General features: G+C 40.4%; 1 protein-coding gene across 9 annotated transcripts in view; it reads left to right on the top strand.

The window, feature by feature from the left end:
• The window catches only part of LOC147116985 (histone-lysine N-methyltransferase 2C-like), a 432,640-nt gene that overhangs the window by 290,369 nt on the left and 119,635 nt on the right, over positions 1 to 22,636 (top strand). For 6 of the 9 annotated variants that reach the window (XM_085987507.1, XM_085987506.1, XM_085987505.1 and 3 more), the window contains exons 18-24: positions 508 to 612; positions 3,405 to 3,586; positions 5,972 to 6,136; positions 9,056 to 9,165; positions 9,383 to 9,451; positions 14,448 to 14,666; positions 18,192 to 18,326. In XM_085987507.1, the coding sequence (XP_085843633.1) occupies positions 508 to 612; positions 3,405 to 3,586; positions 5,972 to 6,136; positions 9,056 to 9,165; positions 9,383 to 9,451; positions 14,448 to 14,666; positions 18,192 to 18,326 (985 nt within the window). Of the gene's footprint in view, positions 1 to 507; positions 613 to 3,404; positions 3,587 to 5,971; positions 6,137 to 9,055; positions 9,166 to 9,382; positions 9,614 to 14,447; positions 14,667 to 18,191; positions 18,327 to 22,636 lie in introns of all 9 variants that reach the window. The other 3 variants (XM_085987500.1, XM_085987501.1, XM_085987499.1) reach the window with 1 other exon arrangement.

The raw sequence follows: 22,636 nt of genomic DNA, 5'->3' as shown, positions 1-22,636 counted from the left end.
ATGTAGCAAAAAATGGAATGTAACTTATTCAGTAACCGTAAACCTATGGTCTGAATTGTAAGAGGGTGGAATTAAAGACTGGGATATCCAAAAATACCAGAAACCCATGTGATAAAAGTTGTGTTTGACTTAACTCTGTAATCTTGGCAACAGTAATTTCTTTGCGGCATATAACAACTTACAGTTGTAAAGCACCTTTAAGGGAAAATAAAAATCTGAATTCATATTATTAAAGGTAGATAAGGGAATGGATGCTGAGCTGAGGGGGTATTAGGAGGGGCGACTGAAATGTTGGTCAAAAAGGTTGTTTTTGAGAAATTTGTAAAATTGTGGCGAGACTGAGGGGGTGTGGAGGTTATTGGTCCCTCCATAGCATAGTAACTGCTTTTTAATCCCCTGCATCTAATGAAAGTTGTTAACTGAAAGTACAGGTTTGATCTGATGCTTTCCTCTCCATCAGCAAGACTAGTTGGGCATTGTTTGACCTGTTGATTAATTTAATTTCAGGATATGTGTGTTGTTTGTGGGAGCTTTGGGAAAGGTTCAGAGGGACGGCTGCTTGTTTGCTCTCAGTGTGGCCAGTGTTATCATCCCTACTGTGTCAGTATTAAGGTAAGGGATGTTTTATGCTTGCCTTGAATCTGTAAGATGAAGCTTAGATTGCAAAATTTCCCCACAAGTATGTATTGCTTACGTTAGGTGAGTGTTGATTCCAATTGATGTTGCGGAATGGTATGTTCTAAAATAAGGAATCTGGAAAAATTCTGAAATTTGCTCTTGTAAAATTGCAGCTAAGATCAGTCTGAATTAAATAATCAGCAGTATGTTGAACCTCTAGTGAAAAACTGAGAATGTGATTGCTCTTGTTTAAAACATGTTCATTGACCCAATTTCTCTTTTTTTTTCCCCACCCAAAAAATATTTGAATTTGCTTAAAAGTTGTGATTAGAAGTAAGAAAATGTTTCCATTTTCATATAGAAATCATAGAAACTTGCAGCACAGGAGGCGGCCATTCGGCCCGTCGTGCCTGTGCCGGCTCTTTGAAAGAGCAGTCATGCTCAGTCCCACACCCTCGCTTTGTGTCCGTGACCCTGTCAGTTCCTCATCCTCGAGTACCCGTCCAACTCCCTTTTAAAATTATTTATGGAATCCTCTTCCACCACCTTTTCCGGTAGAGCGTTCCAGATCCCGACAACTCTGAGTAAAAGACTTTCTCCTCATCTCCCCTCTCGATCTTTTGCCACTGATTGTGAATCTATGGCCGCTGGTTATTGACCCACTCACCAGAAGGAATAGTTTTTCTCCGTCTACTCCATCAAAACCCCTCATCATCTTGAAAACTTCCATTAGGTCACCTCTTAACCTGCTCTGTTCCAGGGAGAGCAGCCCTAACCTATCCAACCTCTCTTCATAACTGAAGTCCCTCATCCCTGGTAACATCCTGGTAAACCTCCTTTCTAATGAATTAAAAAAAAAAATTCCAATTGATTTTGAACAAATGTATCTTTTTCAAAAATTCAGAATGGAAATTTAAAAATTTGAGTATCTTGGAACTGCTGAGGTGGGACTGAAATGAGTCCAAGGTCTAGTGTCTCAGTTTGGACTACATGCATGTTTACAAACTAAAATCTCAAAATTTGCCTTAAACCCACACTTCCCATATCTACTCTTACTAATTGTGAAGAAGAAACACTCACTTAACAGGAAACACAATTTTAGTGCATGGTCAACATTTGATATTTGCTGCTTGCCCCAATAGCCTGACACCTGAGTACTAAATAGAGAGAAAATGAAATTCTGTTACCTGCATTTGAAATAATTATGAATCATCACCTAAGGAGAAATGATTAGAACCAGTCTTGTCCATAAAAGATGCGTATCCATTGCATGCCACATGTAATTTTCTTCAGCACTGGATACAGATCAGTTCACATTCTTCCCCACTCATTCAGCCGATACATGCAATACTAATTGCTGTAGTCCCATGGTTGTATGCTATCTCTTTAAGAAATTAATTAATTAAGCAGTTCAATATTCCTAGAAGAAGGGAAAATTGGATACATATTTAAAGCAGCGAAAGATACAGGGCTATGGGGAGAGAGGAGGGCAGTGGTATTTGCTTTGGATTGCTCTATCAAAGAGCCGGCTCAGACACAATAGGCTGAATGGCCTCCTTCTGTGCAGTAAATGTCAATAGTTCTGTAGGTCGCCACTTCACTTTCATTTCTGTCCATTTACGTACTGACTTAGCAATTCATGAATACAATCCAGCTTCAGAACAATTTTCTCTTCAGAAGTCTGATTATTCTTGAGCTGGCATATCATGTCAGTAACTATGCATGCTCATAAATTGGTCAACAGCACTCAATCCAGCCTGTAGAAGACACACTCACTAGGCGTAGAGATTGCTGGAAAGCATTCTATTTTTCCAAAGCACCCCTGATAAGTTACCCCAGGTCATTAATCAGTAACTTAGAATAGTACTCTGAGGTGCTTGCTGTGTGAATGTCTTCATTGGACCCCCTATAGCCCTATAGTACTGCTCTGATGGCACCTTGCAGAAAGGTCTTTCCTTGTATATATTCTCAGTGTAGAAGCAAATACCACAACACAACAGACAAATATGTATGCCTGCATAAATGGTTTTATCAACTCTGAACCTTTATAGTTTTATTTTTAACCAAACTGCATCAGTAGCTTCTTTGCTATTGCTGAAGTGCATTTAAAGCACATTTATACTTAATTTTTTATAATATATTCAATTATGTTCATTTCCCCCTTTTTTCTCGATTGTCTTTTCTTCTGATTTTTTTCTTCCTCTTCTGAAGGTGATGACTTATGCTAAGGTACATTTCCACAGGCTCTGCCAACCCTGAGGATGCTGAGTCCAATTCTACTGCCCTGGTTCAGATCAACTGACTCCGTATAAATCAGGGATTGAACCTGGATTACTTAGTGCCACACACCATGCAGTGTATTGGCCCACTGAAACATTGCAGCACATTTAATGAATGTATTCCAAACAGAGTACATTCAGCATGGCAATATTTCTGCATATTATATTTTCACATTTCTAGTACTTTTTTTTTTCCCCCCCAATTTATTTAATTAACATGTTTGAAATTTTCTCTGGCGGTGCTCATTGCACAGGTGATTTTTGTAAACGTAGCTTACTTCTGATTCCCATCAAATAGGTCAGCCAATTGTCAGCTCTAATTGCTAGTAGGTGGAAACATTTTTAAATTGGTGCTTGTCGTGTGTGGGTAGTCGGCTAACGAATGATTGCAATGCAACAGGGTCTACTCTGTTCTACTGGGTACTACTTCATACTAGGCTTAGGGTGCTGACTGCACATAAAATTGATGTGGAGGATGAGCATTGAGACTATTTTTCTCCTGGACAGATCACTAAAGTGGTGCTGAGTAAAGGCTGGCGATGTCTGGAATGCACAGTGTGTGAATCCTGCGGGAAAGCCTCTGATCCAGGTCGTTTGCTTCTCTGTGACGATTGTGACATCAGCTATCACACCTATTGCCTGGATCCACCTTTACAGACCGTTCCGAAAGGTGGCTGGAAATGCCGATGGTAAGTTCATTGGCAAAGATTTTTATACTTGTAACAGTACAGTCGCGAGCAATGCATATAGAAGAAATAACAAAAACAGGCAAATAAGAGCTTATTTGGAAAATATTCCTGTATATTCCTGCTGAGACATTTCTAACAGCAAGATGATTGAATAAAATAATATTAGTAAAGAGAAGATGGGCAAAAACACGAGTTGCAGCACTTGGGGCATTACTAGTTTGTTTTTTTAGTGAGCCCTCTTGTAAAGAAGCCTATTAATCTGGCCAGGTGTCTATATATATATATATATATATATAATATATATATATATATATATATATATATATATATATATAGCCCACCTACAATTTGAAGTGAGCAACCCATTTTATGAAACTCGTCACAGATATTAGTTAACGCAAAGTTATTTTACATAATTTCAATATTGTAATTGAAGAAAACTATTAATATAATATTTTACACATTTTCAGCAGATATGCCTGACCCACCACAAGGAAAAAAATAAGTAGCAAGTTTAATGAAGGTATTACAGTGCACACTGGGGATTATATTCTGGCATAGAGGGTGCAGCTGAAGTAATTTTAGTGAAGACCGTAGCTAGTGATTGATTTGATGTTGGAGAACCGAGGAAGATATGGAGCTGGCTCTTTGACACTGAATGTTGGAACAGCTACACTTGGTGCCTTTGACAGAAGAGACATAGCTACTTGTGGATGAGCAAGCTGGAGGCACAGGCATGTTTCTACAGCGAGGGGCAAAATCTGATGTGGGGCATCATTTTGTGCTTGGCATCGACCAAATCTTTCCACTTCTGGGCCATGAGATTGTGTGCTAGAACTGGACCCATTTGTGGTGAAGCCAAATTGATGACCAGATGGCAGGTTACTGGCTTTAAGATATTGTTGTTTTGCATTCATATGGTTTCTATACATTTTGACATGATTGGCAATAAGGGTAGCAGTAAGTAGTTATGCAGGTCTAACTTGACCATCTTGTGCTTGCCAACTGGCAGGGGCTGACCCAGTTGCCAGACAGTTGAAATGGATGAGCCATGGGAATAGCTAGTTCCTTGAATAGTGTTTTGAGAACCCGAGATTCTATGCTAGAGGTTCCCAAACTGGAAGGGGGGGAGGCACAATGAGGTGAGGGGGTGGCCCGTGGAAATCGCGAGCTGTAACTAGGTAATGCCTGCTTTTATGTATTTTCTCCATTGTTAGCACTGCAGCACTCCCCTCAACTCTGGCTGATTCCTGACTCTGCGCTCTCCAATACTCGGGAATCCCCAGCTAACAGTTCCAGCTTGCAGATATTTCCATTACTCCTCAGTTTAAATGTGTTTCAGTTTATATTAAAAACAAATTGTTTGCCTCCTGGTCTGTACCTCCTGTGCAGCGTAAATTTCTTTTTAGAAGTGCTCATGAGCCCTGGGGACCTTGCTGCCGTAGAGAAATAAAGTACAGGTAGCAGCTTTCCTGCACCGCCCACCCCCCCCCCCCCCCCAACAAGAAGTCTGCTTCAAAGGTCTTTTAAAAGGTTCCATCCTCTGAGAGCGAGTTAGTTGGGGACTAATTCTGGAAACTGATTTTGACTGTCTCACCAGTCCTTTTGCGCCTGTCTTGAGAATCATGTTGTTTGGAACTGTTGATGGGGTCTTTTCCTACTGGAACTTTGCAGGATGTCTGCTGTTTCCTTCTGTTTGTTAGGTCATAGGCTTGTAATTGGGCAACAAATTCCAGCATGCGTAGTAGGCTGCACTGCAATACAAAGCAGGCTAAGAGGCTCTGTGATGTTAAGGTCATGCAAAAATTTGAAAATATTAAAAATGAAGGGGTGCTGAAAAAGATTATTTATAATGTGACTAGTTTGATTTTATTTATATATTACAGCAGTTACATCCTCCAATTTATGTGAAGCTCAGGATACATTATGAAGGCCTATCCAGTATGATTTTATATTCTAAGGATAGCAAGTTAGCTTTGCTCAGGCTCTCAGTTAGATTATCGATTATAACCCACTAGTTTTCATGTTGTGTTCGCTTTATGTCCTGTATTAAAATTAATATTTGTAAAAGAAAACTGATTTAATAATGTTCAAGGTTCCTTTATAATTTGGTTTAGAATGTTTGAATATTCCCATTTAAACAATTATTCAAAGATGAAGTAACTCTCGTTATTAGTGTGACATCCTTTCTCTGAAATGTGATTCTTTGAACCAGCATTGCATACACAACAATAATTTGTTGCTGTGGCTGGGAGATCTAGCCTCTTTGAACATTTTAGCGTTCAATCCCTAAACATTGAAGCATTGCAGAGATACTTCCAAGATATGTCGGTTGAGGTCGAACCATGTTCTTGTGATGCAATTGGCATTCTCTTTGTTTTGTAGGTGTGTTTCGTGCATGCAGTGTGGGGCAACCTCACCCGGTTTCAAGTGTGAATGGCAGAACAATTATACGCAGTGTGCTCCTTGTGCCAGCTTGGCTGTCTGCCCAGTCTGCAATAAGAGCTACAGGGAGGAGGAGTTTATTATACAATGCCGGCAGTGTGACAGGTGGGTGCATCCAATATATTCTCAGCATACGGACTGTATAAAGCAGAAGACTCAGACCAGCGAATTATAATGAGTACACAACTATAATTACATACATCATGAACTACATACATCATTAAACAAGAATGCTGTCAAAAAACTAGTGTAGCAATGCGCATTAATCTCTTCCAGCGTCAATTGGACAAGACATTTGGGCTAAGCAGGGCAGGTGTCTCATTAAGAGTGTTGTGACATGCCTTGATGGAACCTGATCTAAAAGTTTGAGAGAGAGAAATCTTTTATAATAAAAACCAATATAGAAAAGAAAACTACAAAATAAAATGGAAAACTGGAAATCTGAAATAAAAACAGAAAATGCTAGAAATACACAGCTGGTCAATCAGCATCTCTAAAGAGAAAGAGCACGTTATGAAATTTTTGGGTGTAAACACTTCATCAGGATATCATAACTTGTCTTTTCTCCTTACAGATACTGACTGACTGACCCTGTATATTTCCAGCATTTTCTGCATACTTTATATAAAAAAATAAAAAAAAATTTGATTTCTGTAATTTAGCAGCAATAACTTCTGTACAAATGCATTTGTGGCAGAGTGAAGCTTAACTAGACCGTGGCTTTATACCTTCCACTAACTGCACCGAATGATTAAAAAGCAGTGCCAATGGCGAGAGGTCACCTACTACTCATGCTGGACAGTGATTTTTGCAATCCAGAAGGACCAGAAAAACAAACTAATGGGTCAAATTGTGGCAGAAACGGCGATTAAATGGTGATATTAAATTGGATTGGATTCTAGAATTAAAGATAGTGGGCCAATTAACCTACGGGTTCATCTTTCATTTTCCTTTACCTATTTTCAGTTCTCCAGTACAGTGGAAGCCGGTGTCTATTATTACTTAATTTAAGGGCACCAGATTAATTGAAAGATCCTCGTCTATAGTTTCCTCTTCCATCAGGCTGATAGTCTTCAATTACAGCTGGTGCACTCCTGTTCATTCATTTGGATTAATTGATGTCTTAGGACGCAACAAAGGCAGACAACTTACTTTTTAACTGTTTAAACTCCAACTGCTGTACATGCAACAGATCTTTTATGGTTATCGGCAACAGCCAGTCTGGACATACTGGGGTATTGTTTTTGCCCCCTTTCTTTAAAATTTTCCACTAAATTAGAAGCTGGTAAAACATCTAATAAAACCATGGCTGCAGATATGGGGTGGGGGTATTTTTTGGACTTTAGGTAATCAAGGGATATGGGGATCGGGCGGGAAAGTTGAGTTAAGGTCGAAGATCAGCCATGATCTTACTGAATGGCGGAGCAGGGGTGAGGGGCCGAATGGCCGACTCCTAACTCTTATGTTAAAACCTATTGAATGTTGTTTATAAATGTGAAACTTGTAAGGTACTGCTTAAAATGCTAATAACATTGTTTCTGTATATAGAAGAAAATCACTTGCGTGTGAATGGGAAAACAAAGAAAATTGTACTCCTGAATTTTCATTAAGATAACAAGTCCTGTCCCAACTTGTAATTCATCCTCAGAACATAGAGATGTGGTAACTGTGACCCAGTTTGAATTGAGCAGTAGGATACAAGGCAATGTGCAGGACTCGGAGCAGACTATTGGAGTCTATCTGACCGGTCCAGTGTTTAGAAGATGTTGTGTGCTGCTCTCGTACTCAATCGGATACTTGTCAACTTAGAAAACTAAGCAAAAGCTGACATAAGCCCCAAATGGGTGACACCCGAAGAATGACCCTAATTACAGTATGAACCAATGATGTGTGAAAACAGGTAGTTTCATGGCTTTGTAACTAATGCTGTTGGTGTATACAACATTGCTTCACTTGTACGGGGAAAAGCATAAGTACATAAATGCATTTGTTTGGGGCCATGCTCCCCTGGAAGATTTTTATTTTTGACATAAAAATTACATATTCTGGTTAATTTCAAGCACCTTTCTATTCCACCAAAAAAATGACATTTTGAATTTTTAACAGTTAAGCCAGGTCATCTCTTCCTCAAAGGTTACATTCCCTCATCTAAACTGCCACCCCAGTTCAGAGGCATTCTTTCCTCGCCAGATCTAGTTCAGAGAGACCGCACCCCATCCAAAGTCCAACCCTTCCACAGAGACATTCTCTGCTCCTGTAGCACTCCCCACTCATACTGACACATCTCTCCCTCCCCCAGTTCAGCCTGGCACTCTTCTCCACCTCTGACCATGCCAATGCAAACTGTTACTTGTTTTCCCACACCCAGTTTATGCTGTCCATCTTTTTCTGTCCATGCTCAGGCTGACCCTCTTTTCCTCCAATTAATGTCAACACTTTGTCCTTACTCCATTAATGCTGGCGCACTCTTCCCCAAATACCATCAGTTAATCCTGGTGGCCTCCCCCACCCTAAAGTGCCATTCCTAGATTCTGCCCCTTCTCTTTCCCCTTCATTGCTGTTCGTTGCCATCCATTTCCCTCCCTTTCCTTTCTCCTTCATTGCAATCCTTCCACCGCCCCCCGACCCCCACACTCATTGCCATCCATTCATCTCCCCAATGCCAGTTACCCCATCTTGTTCCTACAGGAGTCCAGTTGCTAATAACCCCAGATATTTTGGCAGTGTAAACTGATGAGAATAATGCTGGTGGGCAACTGCACCTACATGGGTTCCCACTGAGGGGTGGGCAGGGGAAGTGAGGGAAAAAGAAGCACTGACAAAACGGCTGTTGCTACTGGTTCCAAAGCTTGTGGGCTTTTTTTGGCAGTGATGGGGGGCACGGACGGATGAGCCAAGTTGATGTCCATTTCGTCTATGTGTAACCCCTTTGGATATTTATTGTGTTGAAGGCACTGTACAAATACAAGTTGTGAAGTATCCTTTTTTAAAAATGTAATTTGTGAACCTTTTTTATGTTCTCAGGTGGATTCATGCTATTTGCCAGAATCTAAACACAGAAGATGAAGTAGAGACTGCAGCAGACAATGGCTATGACTGTTTCACATGTAGGCAATATGCGATGACAACTCCAGGTAAGAGTTGAAACATTAGACCAGTTTGCTCAAAGATTTTAATTTTAAAAACCTTAAAATTGCAACCCATAACGATGATGATTTTATAAACAAAAACTTTTTAAATTTTTGAAGCTTAATTATGTGCTGAATTCACTGAGTGACTACAATTACAATTTAATAATTAATCCCCAAATAGTCAAACTTTCTAACAGGTTTCTAATTTCTTTTACCTCAGTGACTACCTCAGAAGGGACTGATTTGTCTTTGGTAACACCTCAAGTTATTTTAAAGACGAAGGAACCAGGTAAATTCGACTTGGTAGCCAAAGATTTGATCTGTCCTTTCCTTCCCCGTCCCAATTTTCTACCCTCCTGTCATGAAGGTGCTGAATCGCATAGTTCCAGAGGCACGAGCAGCAATATGGTGCTTCACCAAAGTGGCCATTCTTCATTTGTGAGCCGCGACGGTGAGTGTTGGTGGGCATTTGACAATTAGGGTATTGCAGCCAAGCTTATTCCTGTCTTCATCTGCGTATGTCCCCTTTATAGTAGACGTCGCTGGATAGTGATTGGAAAAATAAGCTGCTTTTACTCTTGCTAGCTTGGGAATGCAAGTCATTCGGGCACAGACCAAAGATCAGACCTGATCTCTTCCTGTTATGAATGGCTCAATACCACATTTAGTCAGCAAGCTATTCGGGGATCTCTGAAGACTCAAACTCTTTAACAAGCTTCACAATTTGGGTTAAGCACACAATAAACCTAATATGGACTGTGCAAAGTAGCTTATTTGCCAGATGTCTGATGCAGAACAGTACCCATGTCCATGCAGAAAAAGCAATTAAAACATATGGGGAGGATTTAAACAAAATAGGCAGGGGAGCGGTAAACAGCAAACCGAGAAAAGGGGAAAAGCAATAGTGATGGCGGTAGAAAAGGCAACGGAAGCTAAATGCTGTGGTACAGAGCAGGGGCTGGTGCATGATTGTTTGAGTGCAGACACTGACAGGAAACTAACTATGGCATCTGCTATAGACCACCAGGTCAGGAGGATGGATGGGATCAAGCAATTTTCTAGTCAAATAAGGGAAACTGATATAGTTGTTACGGATGACTTCAGTTTACCAGGGATAGATTCAGAAACCTTAACAAGATGCAGCAGGGTTGAAAACATGATTATAGCTACAATATTGGATTGTTACATAGAGCAAGGGCATTATAGAACCTGTCAGGAGAAGATTGAGCAGGTCAGAGAAAGAGAACATGTTGGCGACAATGGTCACAATAGTGTGGAGTTTAAGGTGAAGCTTATGTTGAAGAAAAAATTGATTGCAATAGAAACATTCAACTTTAGAAAGGCAGATTTTGAGGCATGAGTTTAGGAAATTGGACTTGGGGCACTTCTGAGACGTTTAACCATAGACTAAGGGAGATGTTGAATAGAGCCCTAGGGGCCAGAACTTGGATTCCTGTATCTAATCAATGTTAATGACTTTGATTCTGAAACCAGCTGTAACGGGTCCAGTTTATCTTGAAGGTATAGTCAAAAGGTGCAGCAACAGGCCTGAATTAATTATGTCGTTGTACTGTGTAGTTAAATTTGACACAAAATTGCACATGGGTTGAAAAATGTGGAACGTAGATATGGAATTCAGTTGGTATAGAGAGATTTAGAATTGAAGCTGGAAGTAATAGACTTATCAACTTCAGTATCTGGAGAATGTGGCAAAACAATTTAAACAAAACTAGTAATGGAACGCTGCAAAATATTGCCAGCATAGAGTGCAGGTCTGCAGAAGAGATCCCAAGACTTTGCAATGCAGTGGTTAGACCGCACTTCAAATACTGTGTTCAGTTTTAGTTAGCAGTCCACAAGAAATATACACTCAGAATTGAAAGTGTACAAAAAAGGAGCAACAAACTTGATCCCAAGACACTCCTCAAAACGTACCTCTTTGACCAAGCTTTTGGTCACCTGCCCTAATTTCTCCTTATGTGGCTCGGTGTCAAATTTTTTGTCTTTTAATACTCCTGTGAAGTGCCTTGGGATGTTTTACTACGTTAAAGGTGCTATATAATACAAGTTGTTGTTGTTGTAAAGGGGAAGGACAGGCAGAAAGGAAAAGGAGGTGGGGTAGCATTGCTGGTTAAAGAGGAGATTAACACAATAGTAAGGAAGGATATTAGCTCTGATCATGTGGAATCTGTATGGGTAGAGCTGAGACATAGCAAGGGACAGAAAACGTTAGTGGGAGTTGTATACAGACCCCCAAACAGTAATGCTGAGGTTCGGGATGGCATTAAACGGGAAATTAGAGACGGGTGCAATAAGGGCACAGCAGTTATCATGGGTGACTTTAATCTACATATAGATTGGGCTAACCAAATTAGTAACAATACTGTGGAGGAGGAATTCCTAGAGTGTATACGGGATGGTTTCCTGGACCAATATGTCGAGGAACCAACGAGAGATCAGGCCATCTTAGACTGGGTATTATGTAATGAGAAAGGATTGATTAGCAATCTTGTGCGAGATATGATCGAATTCTTCATTAAGATGGAGAGTGAAGTAGTTGACTCGGAGACTAGGGTCCTGAATTTAAATAAAGGAAACTACGATGGTATGAGGCGCGAGTTGGCTAGGATGGATTGGGGAATGATACTTTAAGGCTTGACGGTGGATAGGCAATGGCAAACATTTAAAGATCGCATGGATGAACGACAGAATTTGTTCATCCCTGTCTGGCATAAAAATAAAATTAAAAAAGGTGGCGCAACCGTGGCTAACAAGGGAAATTAGGGATAGCATAAGATCCAAGGAGAGGACATATAAATTGACCAGAAAAAGCAGCAAACTTGAGGATTGGGAGCAGTTTAGGATTCAGCAAAGGAGGCCAAAAGGATGAATTAAGAGGGGGGGAAATAGAGTATGAGAGTAAGCTTGCAGGGAACATAAAAACTGACTGTAAAAACTTCTATAGATATGTGAAGAGAAACAGATTGGTGAGGTCAAGCGCAGGTCCCTTGCAGTCAGAATCAGGGGAATTTATAATGGGGAACAAAGAAATGGCTGACCAATTAAATACACACTTTGGTTCTGTCTTCACAAAGGAGGACACAAATAACCTCCCAGAGATGTCGGGGAACATAGGGTCTAATGAGAGGGAGGAACTGAATGAAATCAGTATTTGTAGGAAAATGCGGTTAGGGAAATTGAAGGGATTGAAGGCCGCTAAATCCCCAGGGCCTGATAATCTACATCCTAGGGTACTTAAGGAAGTGGCCCTAGAAATAGTAGATGCATTGCTGGTCATCTTCCACAGTTCCCATGGATTGGAGGGTAGCTAATGTAACCCCACTATTTAAAAAAGGTGGTAGAGAGAAAACGGGGAATTATACACCGGTAAGCCTGACATCGGTAGTAGGGAAAATGCTAGAGTCCTCCATTATAAAAGATATAATAGCAGAGCACTTGGAAAACAGTGACAGGATCGGACAAAGTCAACATGGATTTACAAAAGGTAAATTGTGCTTGACTAATCTACTGGAATTTTTTGAGGATGTAACTGGTAGAATAGATAAGGGAGAACCAGTGGATGTGGTGTATTTGGACTTTCAGAAGGCTTTCGGTAAGGTCCTGTATAAGAGACTAGCATGCAAAGTCAAAGCACATGGGATTGGGGTAAAGTACTGACTTGGATAGAGAACTGGTTGGCAGACGGGAAGCAAAGAGTTGGAATAAAACTGTCTTTTTCCGAGTGGCAGGCAGTGACCAGCAGAGATTGGTGCTAGGACCCCAGCTATTCACAATATATATTAATGATCTAGACGAGGGAACTAGATGTAATATCTCCAAGTTTGCAGATGACACAAAGCTGGGTGGGCGTGTGTGCTGCGAGGAGGATGCCGAGAAACTCAGCATGATTTGGACAGGTTGGGTGATTGGGCAGATGCATGGCAGATACAGTATAATGTGGATAAATGCGAGGTTATCCACTTTGGTGGCAAAAACAGGAAGGCAGATTATTATCTGAATGGCAATAGATTGGGAGAAGGGGAAGTGCAACGAGACCTGGGTGTCCTTGTGCACCAGTCGCTGAAGGTAAGCATGCAGGTGCAGCAGGCGGTTAAGAAGGCAAATGGTATGTTGGCCTTCATAGCGAGAGGGTTTGAGTACAGGAACAAGGATGTCTTGCTACAGTTGTACAGGGCCTTGGTGAGACCACACCTTGAGTATTGTGTGCAGTTTTGGCCGCCTTATCTGAGGAAGGATGTTCTTGCCATGGAGGGAGTGCAGTGCAGATTCACCAGACTGGTACCTGGGATGGCAGGAATGACGTATGAGGAGAGATTGGGTCGATTGGGCTTATATTCGCTGGAGTTTAGAAGAATGAGGGGGGATCTCATTGAAACTTGTAAAGTTCTAACAGAACTAGACAGACTAGATGCAGGAAGGATGTTCCCGATGGCGGGGGAGTCCAGAACCAGGGGTCACAGTCTAAGGATAAGGGGTAAGCCATTTAGGATTGAGATGAGGAATTTTGTCACCCAGAGAGTGGTGAACCTGTGGAATTCTCTACCACACAAGGCAGTTGAGGCCAATTCACTAAATATATTCAAGAAGGAGTTAGATATATTTCTTAAGGCTAAAGGGATCAAGGGATATGGGGAGAAAGCAGGGACAGGGTACTGAGTTTGGATGATCAGCTATGATCTCATTGAATGGCGAAGCAGGCTCGAGGGGCCGAATGGCCTACTCCTGCTCTTATCTTCTATGTTTCTATGTCTGAGTGCTGAGCAAAGATTAAAGAAGTGTAGTCTGCAAACAAAGCAGTTAAGTGAGGCGGGGAGGAAGGGAGGAAAAACCTACTTTCAAGTTAAATTTTGCAATCCTATAACAAGCAAGATAATAGAAGCAAAAGCATTAGGATTTTCCTAATACAATTAGGTGCCAGGATGGGAGAGTCAGTATTCTAAAGGAATGAGCTTTGATGGGCAGAATTACCTTTTCTCATCTCTGACTCAGTTTTGTGTGCACTGGCATGTTAACTGAAACTAGCAACTGGTACATCATAGACTTGCGACTGATTTCTCATGTAAATTGGCCAGCCTCATCAAAGCTGTGTTAAGAAGGCGGGGATATTAATGGCGAGTATAAGAATTGGTGAAAATAGTGGACAGCTCTTGGATGCCTCCTACAGAAGTTTTTAGAATTGGGTCAGTAGGAATTTCCTATCTCATTTGGATAAGAAACTCCTTAACAGGTCATTCAGTATAACCTGTGTTTTTCTCGGAAAACAGAACCGATACGGACGTATACACAGGATGGTGTCTGCCTGACTGAGTTGGGTATGTCACAGCTCCAAAGCCTCAGTATTGCTCCACCACGTCGGAAGCGACCCAAGCCAAAGTTGAAGCTAAAGATCATAAATCAGAACAGTGTGGCTGTTTTGCAAACTCCACCTGATCCCCAGTCTGAACAGTCCAGAGACATGGATGGAGATATGGATGATAGCAGAGGTACAATATTATGGCTGATCCCCTTCATTACTTACTCAAGTGAAGGGAAGAAAAAGGCTTTCTTGTTGAATGTTTATATGTCACTTGTGTATGTGCTTGTCCAAATGAGATAAGAGTAGAGGAAATGCCTGAAAACATTCGCTATAATGGCCCCATGCATTTCAAATAACAAAACCTCTGACCAGTGCATTGAAATACCAATCTCATGCTTTACTGCACCAGCATGGCTTTACCACTTCCTACTTAGTCTGGCTTTTCTGAGTGGAATTACTTAACTCTCATTTGCAGAAACTTCAGTCAAGGAAATTTAGTTTGTAGCCTCCTTGGTTGTGAGCAGATTAATTGATGCTGCATTTTACTGGGTTTCATAAACATTCAAGTGCATACATTTACGGGAAAAGACTAATTGAATAAACGAAAAATTGTTAATCCTAATCTTAGTCATTCCCAGCATAAACTTGGTTAATGCCATTTCTGTCATTCAAGTCTCAGTTCTCCTCTCCTGAGATGCCAATTAAGATGGCTTCTAGGGATTAGGCTCCTCTCTTTTCTATGCTACACGCAAAATCAGATCGCTCAAAATCAATTAATTGCGTTCAGTTGTTCGCTACACTTGGCAGCCAAGTGCAGTTTATATGAAATTATTCCATGTTTTTCTATAAAAGTTATCTTCGCCACATTTGCAGTCACTTTCTTTTTTTCTCCCTCTTGCCCCTTGCGCGCATGCCCTCACTGGTGCCCCCCTCGTTCCTGATATCTCTTATAATTTGTTGTTTCGATCCTTCATAAAGTTGTAAGAATTTCAGCAACTAAAAAATAGTGGGATCTTCAAGTGAGGCTGAGATTATTTTAATATGGATCAGAACTGAGACTGATTTAAAAATGACATATTGCAGACTGGCCTCAGCTCATGCATCAGAAATGAATAAATTCCTAAGAATATGATACTCTCTGTTGTCCAGACGCAGTTGCCATTGAATGAGAATTATCTTGAAAAGGAGTTGCACTCGAGCGTTTATACTACCCAGTGAGCGCCCAATGGCGCAAATCCAGATGAGTGTATTCATCCTGATTTTGCCTAGTAATTTGAAATATTTATTTCGCTAAGTAAGAAGATTTGTTTGCATTGGTGCTTCTTCCATCCGTATCCATATAGGGCTTCTGTGGTGGTAGCAACACAAGCTGAAACTCATTGGCCATCTCATTCTCTTTTTCTACTTTTATTTTTTTTAAACTATTTCGTCCAATTCTGTTTGCTTTTCTCTCTCTCTCCCACTGTACCGTTAGTTAAACTTGTATATGTCTTGCATTGCAACCTCATTGTGATGAATGTGTCTTAATGTCCAGCATAAAAAAACTATAAATGTTCTAATTAAGACCTGATTGCTGTCTGTTTGAATCCTAAATCTGCAGTGCCATAGTAAACCTGTTCTAGGTTTATAATTTTTTTAAATTTTTTATTTAGGTTTATAATTAAGTTTTACCCGAGCACTGCACAAACTCCAAACTTTGAAGTCTAAATTTTGAAGTACATAACTATTAGTAATAATCAGAACATTTGTTCTTTCTATGTGAGCGTATGTGTAATTAGTAGCTTTTAGTAACAATGAAACCACAGCCCAAGTTAAATGTAAAATGATTTGGTGCAACAAAATTGGGAAATCGGGTTTGCACAATTGGATCCAAATTGCTGTGAATTCAAAACTAATTAGTCCTGAGTGAAATTAGTTTTGTGATTCTCCAATTAATTTTCAAGCCATAGAAATCTGTGGCACTAAACTTTTCCTCAATTCCAAACTAAGTACCGTGTAGAATATTGTTAATTGGCCTTTGTGTAGTGCAAAACCAGTAACATTTTGGATTCATTCTGAAGGGAGCTACTTTTAGATTATTTCCTTATGCTTCTCAAGTCAGTTACTTCACAAATTCATATCCATTTAAGCTTAAAACTATAATTATTTGCAGCGTAATTGTACATCTGCATAAATGTACAATCATTTGTGTAATGTAGTTCAGTGATGTCCAACTTTTTGGAGGTAGGGGGCCAGGTGGCCATCAAAACCAGTGAGTGGGCCATACAATTACGTGGAAAGATGAGAGTTCATAAACAAAAAAATCCAAACACCACTGTAAACCCCTATACACAAAGAACAATGCAAATAAATAGATTGTTTTGAGCACAGACACTCCAGTGCAGCACTGAGGGAGTGCTGCACTGTCAGAGGTGCTGTCTTTTGGATGAGGTGTTAAACCGAGGCCCCGTCTGCTCTTCTCAATTGGACATTAAAGATTCTGTGGCACTATTTCGAAGAAGAGCAGGGGAGTTCTCCCCGGTGTCTTGGCCAATATTTATACCTCAACCAACGTCACTAAAACAGATTATCTGCTTATCACATTGCTGTTTGTAGGAGCTTGCTGTGTGCAAATTGGCTACCGTGTTTCCTACATTGCAACAGTGACTACACTTCAAAAAAAAAAAAAAGTACTTCATTGGTTGCAAAGCACTTTGGGACGTCCTGAGTTCGCGAAAGGCGCTATATAAATGCAAGTTTTTCTTTAATAAACATATACAATCAAGGGATTCCCCCACATAAAAAAACGAAACCCCCATATACACACAAGAATCCTCACACAAAATGCATCACTTCCAAAGCCCCTTCTCGTATGGCAGTCAGTTGGCTCCAGAGTAAGTGTTGACTGGAATATCAAATCTCAGCTGACCATGGCTTTAACCACAGAACTAGCAGGGAGTTTGGAATCTTCCCTGCAGCACTGTATAAAACAGTCTCAAGTTCCAAGCAGCTTGGCTGGTAGTGAACCATTTTGCGGGCTAAATAGACAGCTGTGCCTAAGGACGTGAGGACTGATGACAAAACTGTGCTCTCTTGCCCTATTCGGCCCTTCACCCCTGTCCTCACTGACCTACATTTGCCTCCAAGTCTCCTAATGTCTCAAATTTGAAATTCCCACCCTCGTGTTTAAACTTCACACCCCCCATCCCCGTAATCTTCTGCAGCCCACAACCTTTCTCCCCTCCACCCCCTAAACTCTGTCTCTTCGCCATATTTCAGTGATTTTGCCCAGGGAAGATTTCCTCAATGGGCTGTTAACAAAATCATAAACCCGTTCTTTAGCAACAGATTTACAATTTTAATATGTACAATACACTGGAGAAATCTCCCTCACTTGGCTTAGAGCCTCAGTGCTGCCTCCTGTGAGCAAATGAAGTGATGAGCTCCCTTAAAGAAGCCTTATATACAGCAATGGGAAAAGTTAACCTGACTTGTGCAGGGCACAGATTTCTTAGACGTTATTGCAGGTGATTTGCCTTCATAAGATGACTAATTCATACTTGCATGTGGAGTGTGGACTGCAGTCAACTAATGAGGACTGCTTCAGCGGTAGGTAATCTAACATCACTCTCTCTGGATACATGTGCAACCCAGTTTAATACAATGTTGTGTAAAAATGATGTAAAGGTTATCTATTCTACATTCAGTTAACCCTTCAATGTTAAATTTACAGCAGCTGATCTAATGGACTGCGACGCAAAGTCTGATGCACTTACTAGTCCAGAAAGGGACCCAGCAGACGATGACTGTAAGGGAGCCGAGGGGCCTGACCGCCTAAAGAAGAGAAAAAGGAAACCATACAGACCTGGTAAAGAATCTGATTAAAACAGACGTATCCACCATGCTCTGAAGTAGAACTAAATCAAAGAATATTTTCTGTGTGCTGGTGGTGGCTTGACTTGAGACCTGTGTAAATTTTTTACACATTTGATGTAACTTGATGTTTTACTACAACAGAAATGTTTAAAATTTAATTTAGCCGAATTATCCTTGTAGGTGTCAGCTGTGGCTCAGCGGTAGCACTCTTGCCTCTGACTCAGAAGGTTGTGGGTACCAGTACCATTTCAGAGACCTGAGCACAAAAATCTAGGCTGACACTCCAGTGCAGTGCTGAGGGAGCGCTGCACTGTCGGAGGTGCCGCCTTTTGGATGAGACGTTAAACCGAAGCCCCGTCTGCTCTCAGGTGGACGTAAAAGATCCAATGGCACTACTTCGAAGAGACGGGGAGTTATCCCCGGTGTTCTGGCCAATATCTATCCCTCAATCAACATAACAAAAACAGACTATTTTGTCATTATCACATTGCTGTTTGTGGGAGCTTGCCGTGCGCAAATTGGCTGCCACGTTTCCTACATTACAACAATGACCACACTTCAAAAGTACTTCATTGGCTGTAAAGTGCTTTGGGACATCCGGTGGTCGTGAAAGGTGCGATATAAAGGCAAGACTTTCTTTCTTGTAGTGCCTTAAAATACTTGGCACAAGTTGGCAGACGCTAGAGAATAATAAGTCACCCATTTCCTCCTCTGTTTTATTTGATATGTAAAAGCAGCTCAACAAGTGTCAGACAACAGTGAAATCTGTTGGGAGTTTGCAGCAGTTCTTCTTTCTCTTACTCACTTTCTCTCCAGCTGCCTCCCACTTCCTTCTCCATTTATGCTACTAGGCCCTGAATCTAAATCTACTTTGTATCTACTGTCTGCACTTGTGTCTATAATTTTGTCATGATATCATGCGATGATTCCTTTGTAACATCCCAACTACCGCCCTCCAAAATCTCCTATTTTAATTTTCACCCTTTCCACAATTTTTTCTTGAGCGCAGAAACCATCCCAATTGATTGTTATTTTTGCGTTACTTTTATCTCACCAACCTTGCACCCATCTGACTAAATTACAGACTTTGATGTGCGGTGACATTTTAATTACCAAGTGCTGCAAAACAAGTATATTCTTGCTAATGTGATATTAATCCTCAATTAACTTCTTTCTCTGGAGAGCTACTCCTGGAGTGGCTTAGTGTACTGGAGCGTCAACACACTAGACCACAGAATAATGAGATGTGTATTGTAATTTCTATGGCCCGGATTTTCCGATTGGAGACTTCCTGCATGCGGATGCCTCCAATCTGGGAAAAAATCTACAAACATACCTGCTGGCTTCGTGGGTCCTGACACTTCCGCTCCTGATGTGCGCATGCAGAGGCCCAAGTGTCCCAGGGGCGCAGACAGTTCGCAAGTGCCCCATGGATCACGTGGGCCATGGGGAACCAATCAAAAAAGGGAATCCCCCTTCACACTTTTGACAGGTCTCTCTGGATAGACCTGTCATAAGTATGAATGGGGATCACTCAAAAAACACACTAAAACATTAAATAATTTTTTTTTAATCGTATTTAAAATTACATTAAATTTAATATTTTAAACAATTTTATTTTTTGCAAAAAAAATAAGTTTTTTACGGGTCTAAAATAAAACTTACCTTTTTAAAATATGTTTTAAATTATAAATGAGTGAATTTTTTTTTTTTTTAATTTACTTGTTAAACCCTTATGCTGGTAAAAGCAGGCCTTATGCCTGCTTTCCTTAAAGATTTATAAAAGTTTTCAGCCGGCGGAGGTTCTGCAGAAAGCGGAATTATTCACCCGCAGAGGGCCCTTTTCCCAGGCAGGTGTCCGATCTGTCCAGATAATTTTGGGTGACGTTTAACGCCTCTCTGCAGCTCAACTGGAGCAGCATTGGTAGAGGCCTGGGAGTTCAAGTTTCCTATCGACTATGGTTAGTGTAAGGTCTAGGGTGAGCAGGAAAAAGGGTAATGTTACAACAAAAGTTAACCCTGCTGTGTCACTGTACTATCACTTTTACATTGGGAACCGTGGTGTAAATCAGCTTGTGCTTCCCAACCTCAGATCGAGGACAAATATTCAATGTCAAGGCATTTTAATTTGTTCTATTTAGTACCATTAATAATCAAATAATGCTGAAGGGATAATTACTAGCCCTAGCCCTTTTCGGGCTACCCCAGATCAGGCATATTCCCCAGACGTTCACCTTCAACTAAAGTTAAAGATAGCCAAATTCTGTAAGACGCTTAATTGGGTCTAAAGGTTCAGACTATCTCGAAAGGAACGATGTGAGGATGTTACCGTCCTCTGGATAGCACTTTTAATAAGTTTAACTAGACTGTAACCTTCCGGATATTATGAGGGTCCGGAAAACCCACCCAGAATTCTGCAACTCCTCACAAAAGAGTGTACAGAAATTGAGTTTGCGAGTTTGATACAGAAATACTACTTGAGATGATTCTAAAAATATATAGATTTATTTAAGAGCCGACATACAGTTAACAGCTTGTGAGTCAATCGCAACTTTAACAGTTCAAAAACCAAATAGCTTACATTTCTTATCCTCAGATTCTCATTCTCAAATCTTAACTTCGTACATTTTTACATTTCTTTTTCTTAATTCTAATCCAGAATATCCACCAAAATCAAATTAATAGTACCTTGATCCCCGAGACTCAGAGTTAAAAACTTAGAGCATGCCTCTGAAGTTGAGAGTCGCTCGCCCCTTTCCAGTGACTTCTGACTCTATCTGAAAAGCTCTATTTTTATACCTTTTTTTTTAGTGGTTTATCCTTTGAAGTTTTCTGCTGACGTAAGCTAATTATCTCTAGTCATCTTCCTGTTGACTTTTCTCTATACTTACTGCCAATTCAACTGTTAGCTTGCAGGTCTGTTGTTTAGGTGTTTTAAAAACTTTATCATAAAACACAATATGACAGTAGTATTTATTTGATGCCATTCTTATCGTTTTCCATTCAATTATAAAACCACCTTAACTGGTTACAACCACAGACTCCAGTCTCCGTGGTGTTCCAAGTTCAATACAAACACCATGTGATTGCTTGGTGCATCTATTGAAGTCATATCTTCAAAGTGTTCTGTTGGTATCATATTTACAACATGTAAATTAAAACACTTCAACTAGGGTGTTTGTTTTCCTAGCCATCTTAGTTGGTTATATTATATCGTGTTTCCTGTTTCATTTGATACTTTTACAAAGGCACATGGTTTTTTAATATTCTGTGTTCCTGTTCGAAGCGTTAGTTTTTAACACTTTACTTGGGTCATTCCATTGTGTTTCTCCCAAACTCCAGACCTTCTGGAAGCGCCAAACTGCTATTTCAATAGGGCCATTGTTGTAGTATTTTTAACCAATTCCCATTTCAAAAGCTTGTGGTGTTTACAACTTTTGTGTTCTCAGACCATCCCCTCTCAGAAGCCTGTTTGCACATCTTGTGTCTTTGAGACTTTAGATTTTTAAACCCAGTATATCATGTATTAATAAAATCAGAATTCTGTTCATGTGTATTTTTCTGAAATATGGCTTATTCCTTCACAATGCAATATTGTCATTTTTTGTAATATCTCCCATGCTCTCCTGTGGTGGGGGGTGGGGGATCCCTGCCTCCATCATTCACAAACTTCAATTTATACAAACCTCTCTGTCCTGCATAACTGTGAAACACATTTTTATGAAGCTCCACTGGCTCCCTATGCTCCAGTAAATCAACTTTAAGATACTTGTTTTCAATTTCTTCCTCCTTATCTGAACAGCCTTCTCCAGCCACATGTCCCTACTAACAACCCTCACTCCTCGTACTCCAGTTTGACGCTTGCGATCCACTCTACTGTCAGAGGCTGAGCCTGTAGAAATTATATTTGTGCCTTCTGGAATTCTGTCCCTAAACCATTTTGCCTTCCTATCTTTCTCCCTGCCTTCAAAAGCCTCTTAAACCCATATATTTGACCGAGCCTTGGACCTCCATGTCCTCCACTAAACCAGTCTCCTACTTGGTAGTCCACATCACTGTTCTAAGTGCTGTTATATGTCCTTTTGCATGACTGCAATATAAATGTAGATGATGAATTGAATGTTGCAGTTTCCACAGCTACAAAAAAAGCCTAATTTGTAACGATCAGTTAAAACAAAAATAAATTCAGCCCAAGTTTATGGTTCAAAAATTAAAAAGTCCCAGAAGTCTTTTGAGTTATGCTCTGATAGCAAAAGCAATAAGTTAAAGTAAGGAAGCTTGTGTCAGAAATGTGCTTAGCTT

The sequence above is a fragment of the Somniosus microcephalus genome, chromosome 5 (genome assembly GCF_052327205.1).
Source record: "Somniosus microcephalus isolate GS21.2 chromosome 5, FLI_Smic_1.0, whole genome shotgun sequence".
NCBI classification, from domain to species: Eukaryota; Metazoa; Chordata; class Chondrichthyes; order Squaliformes; family Somniosidae; genus Somniosus; species Somniosus microcephalus.
Note: the sequence above shows the minus strand (reverse complement) of the source record. Positions and strands in the feature narration are given on the sequence as shown.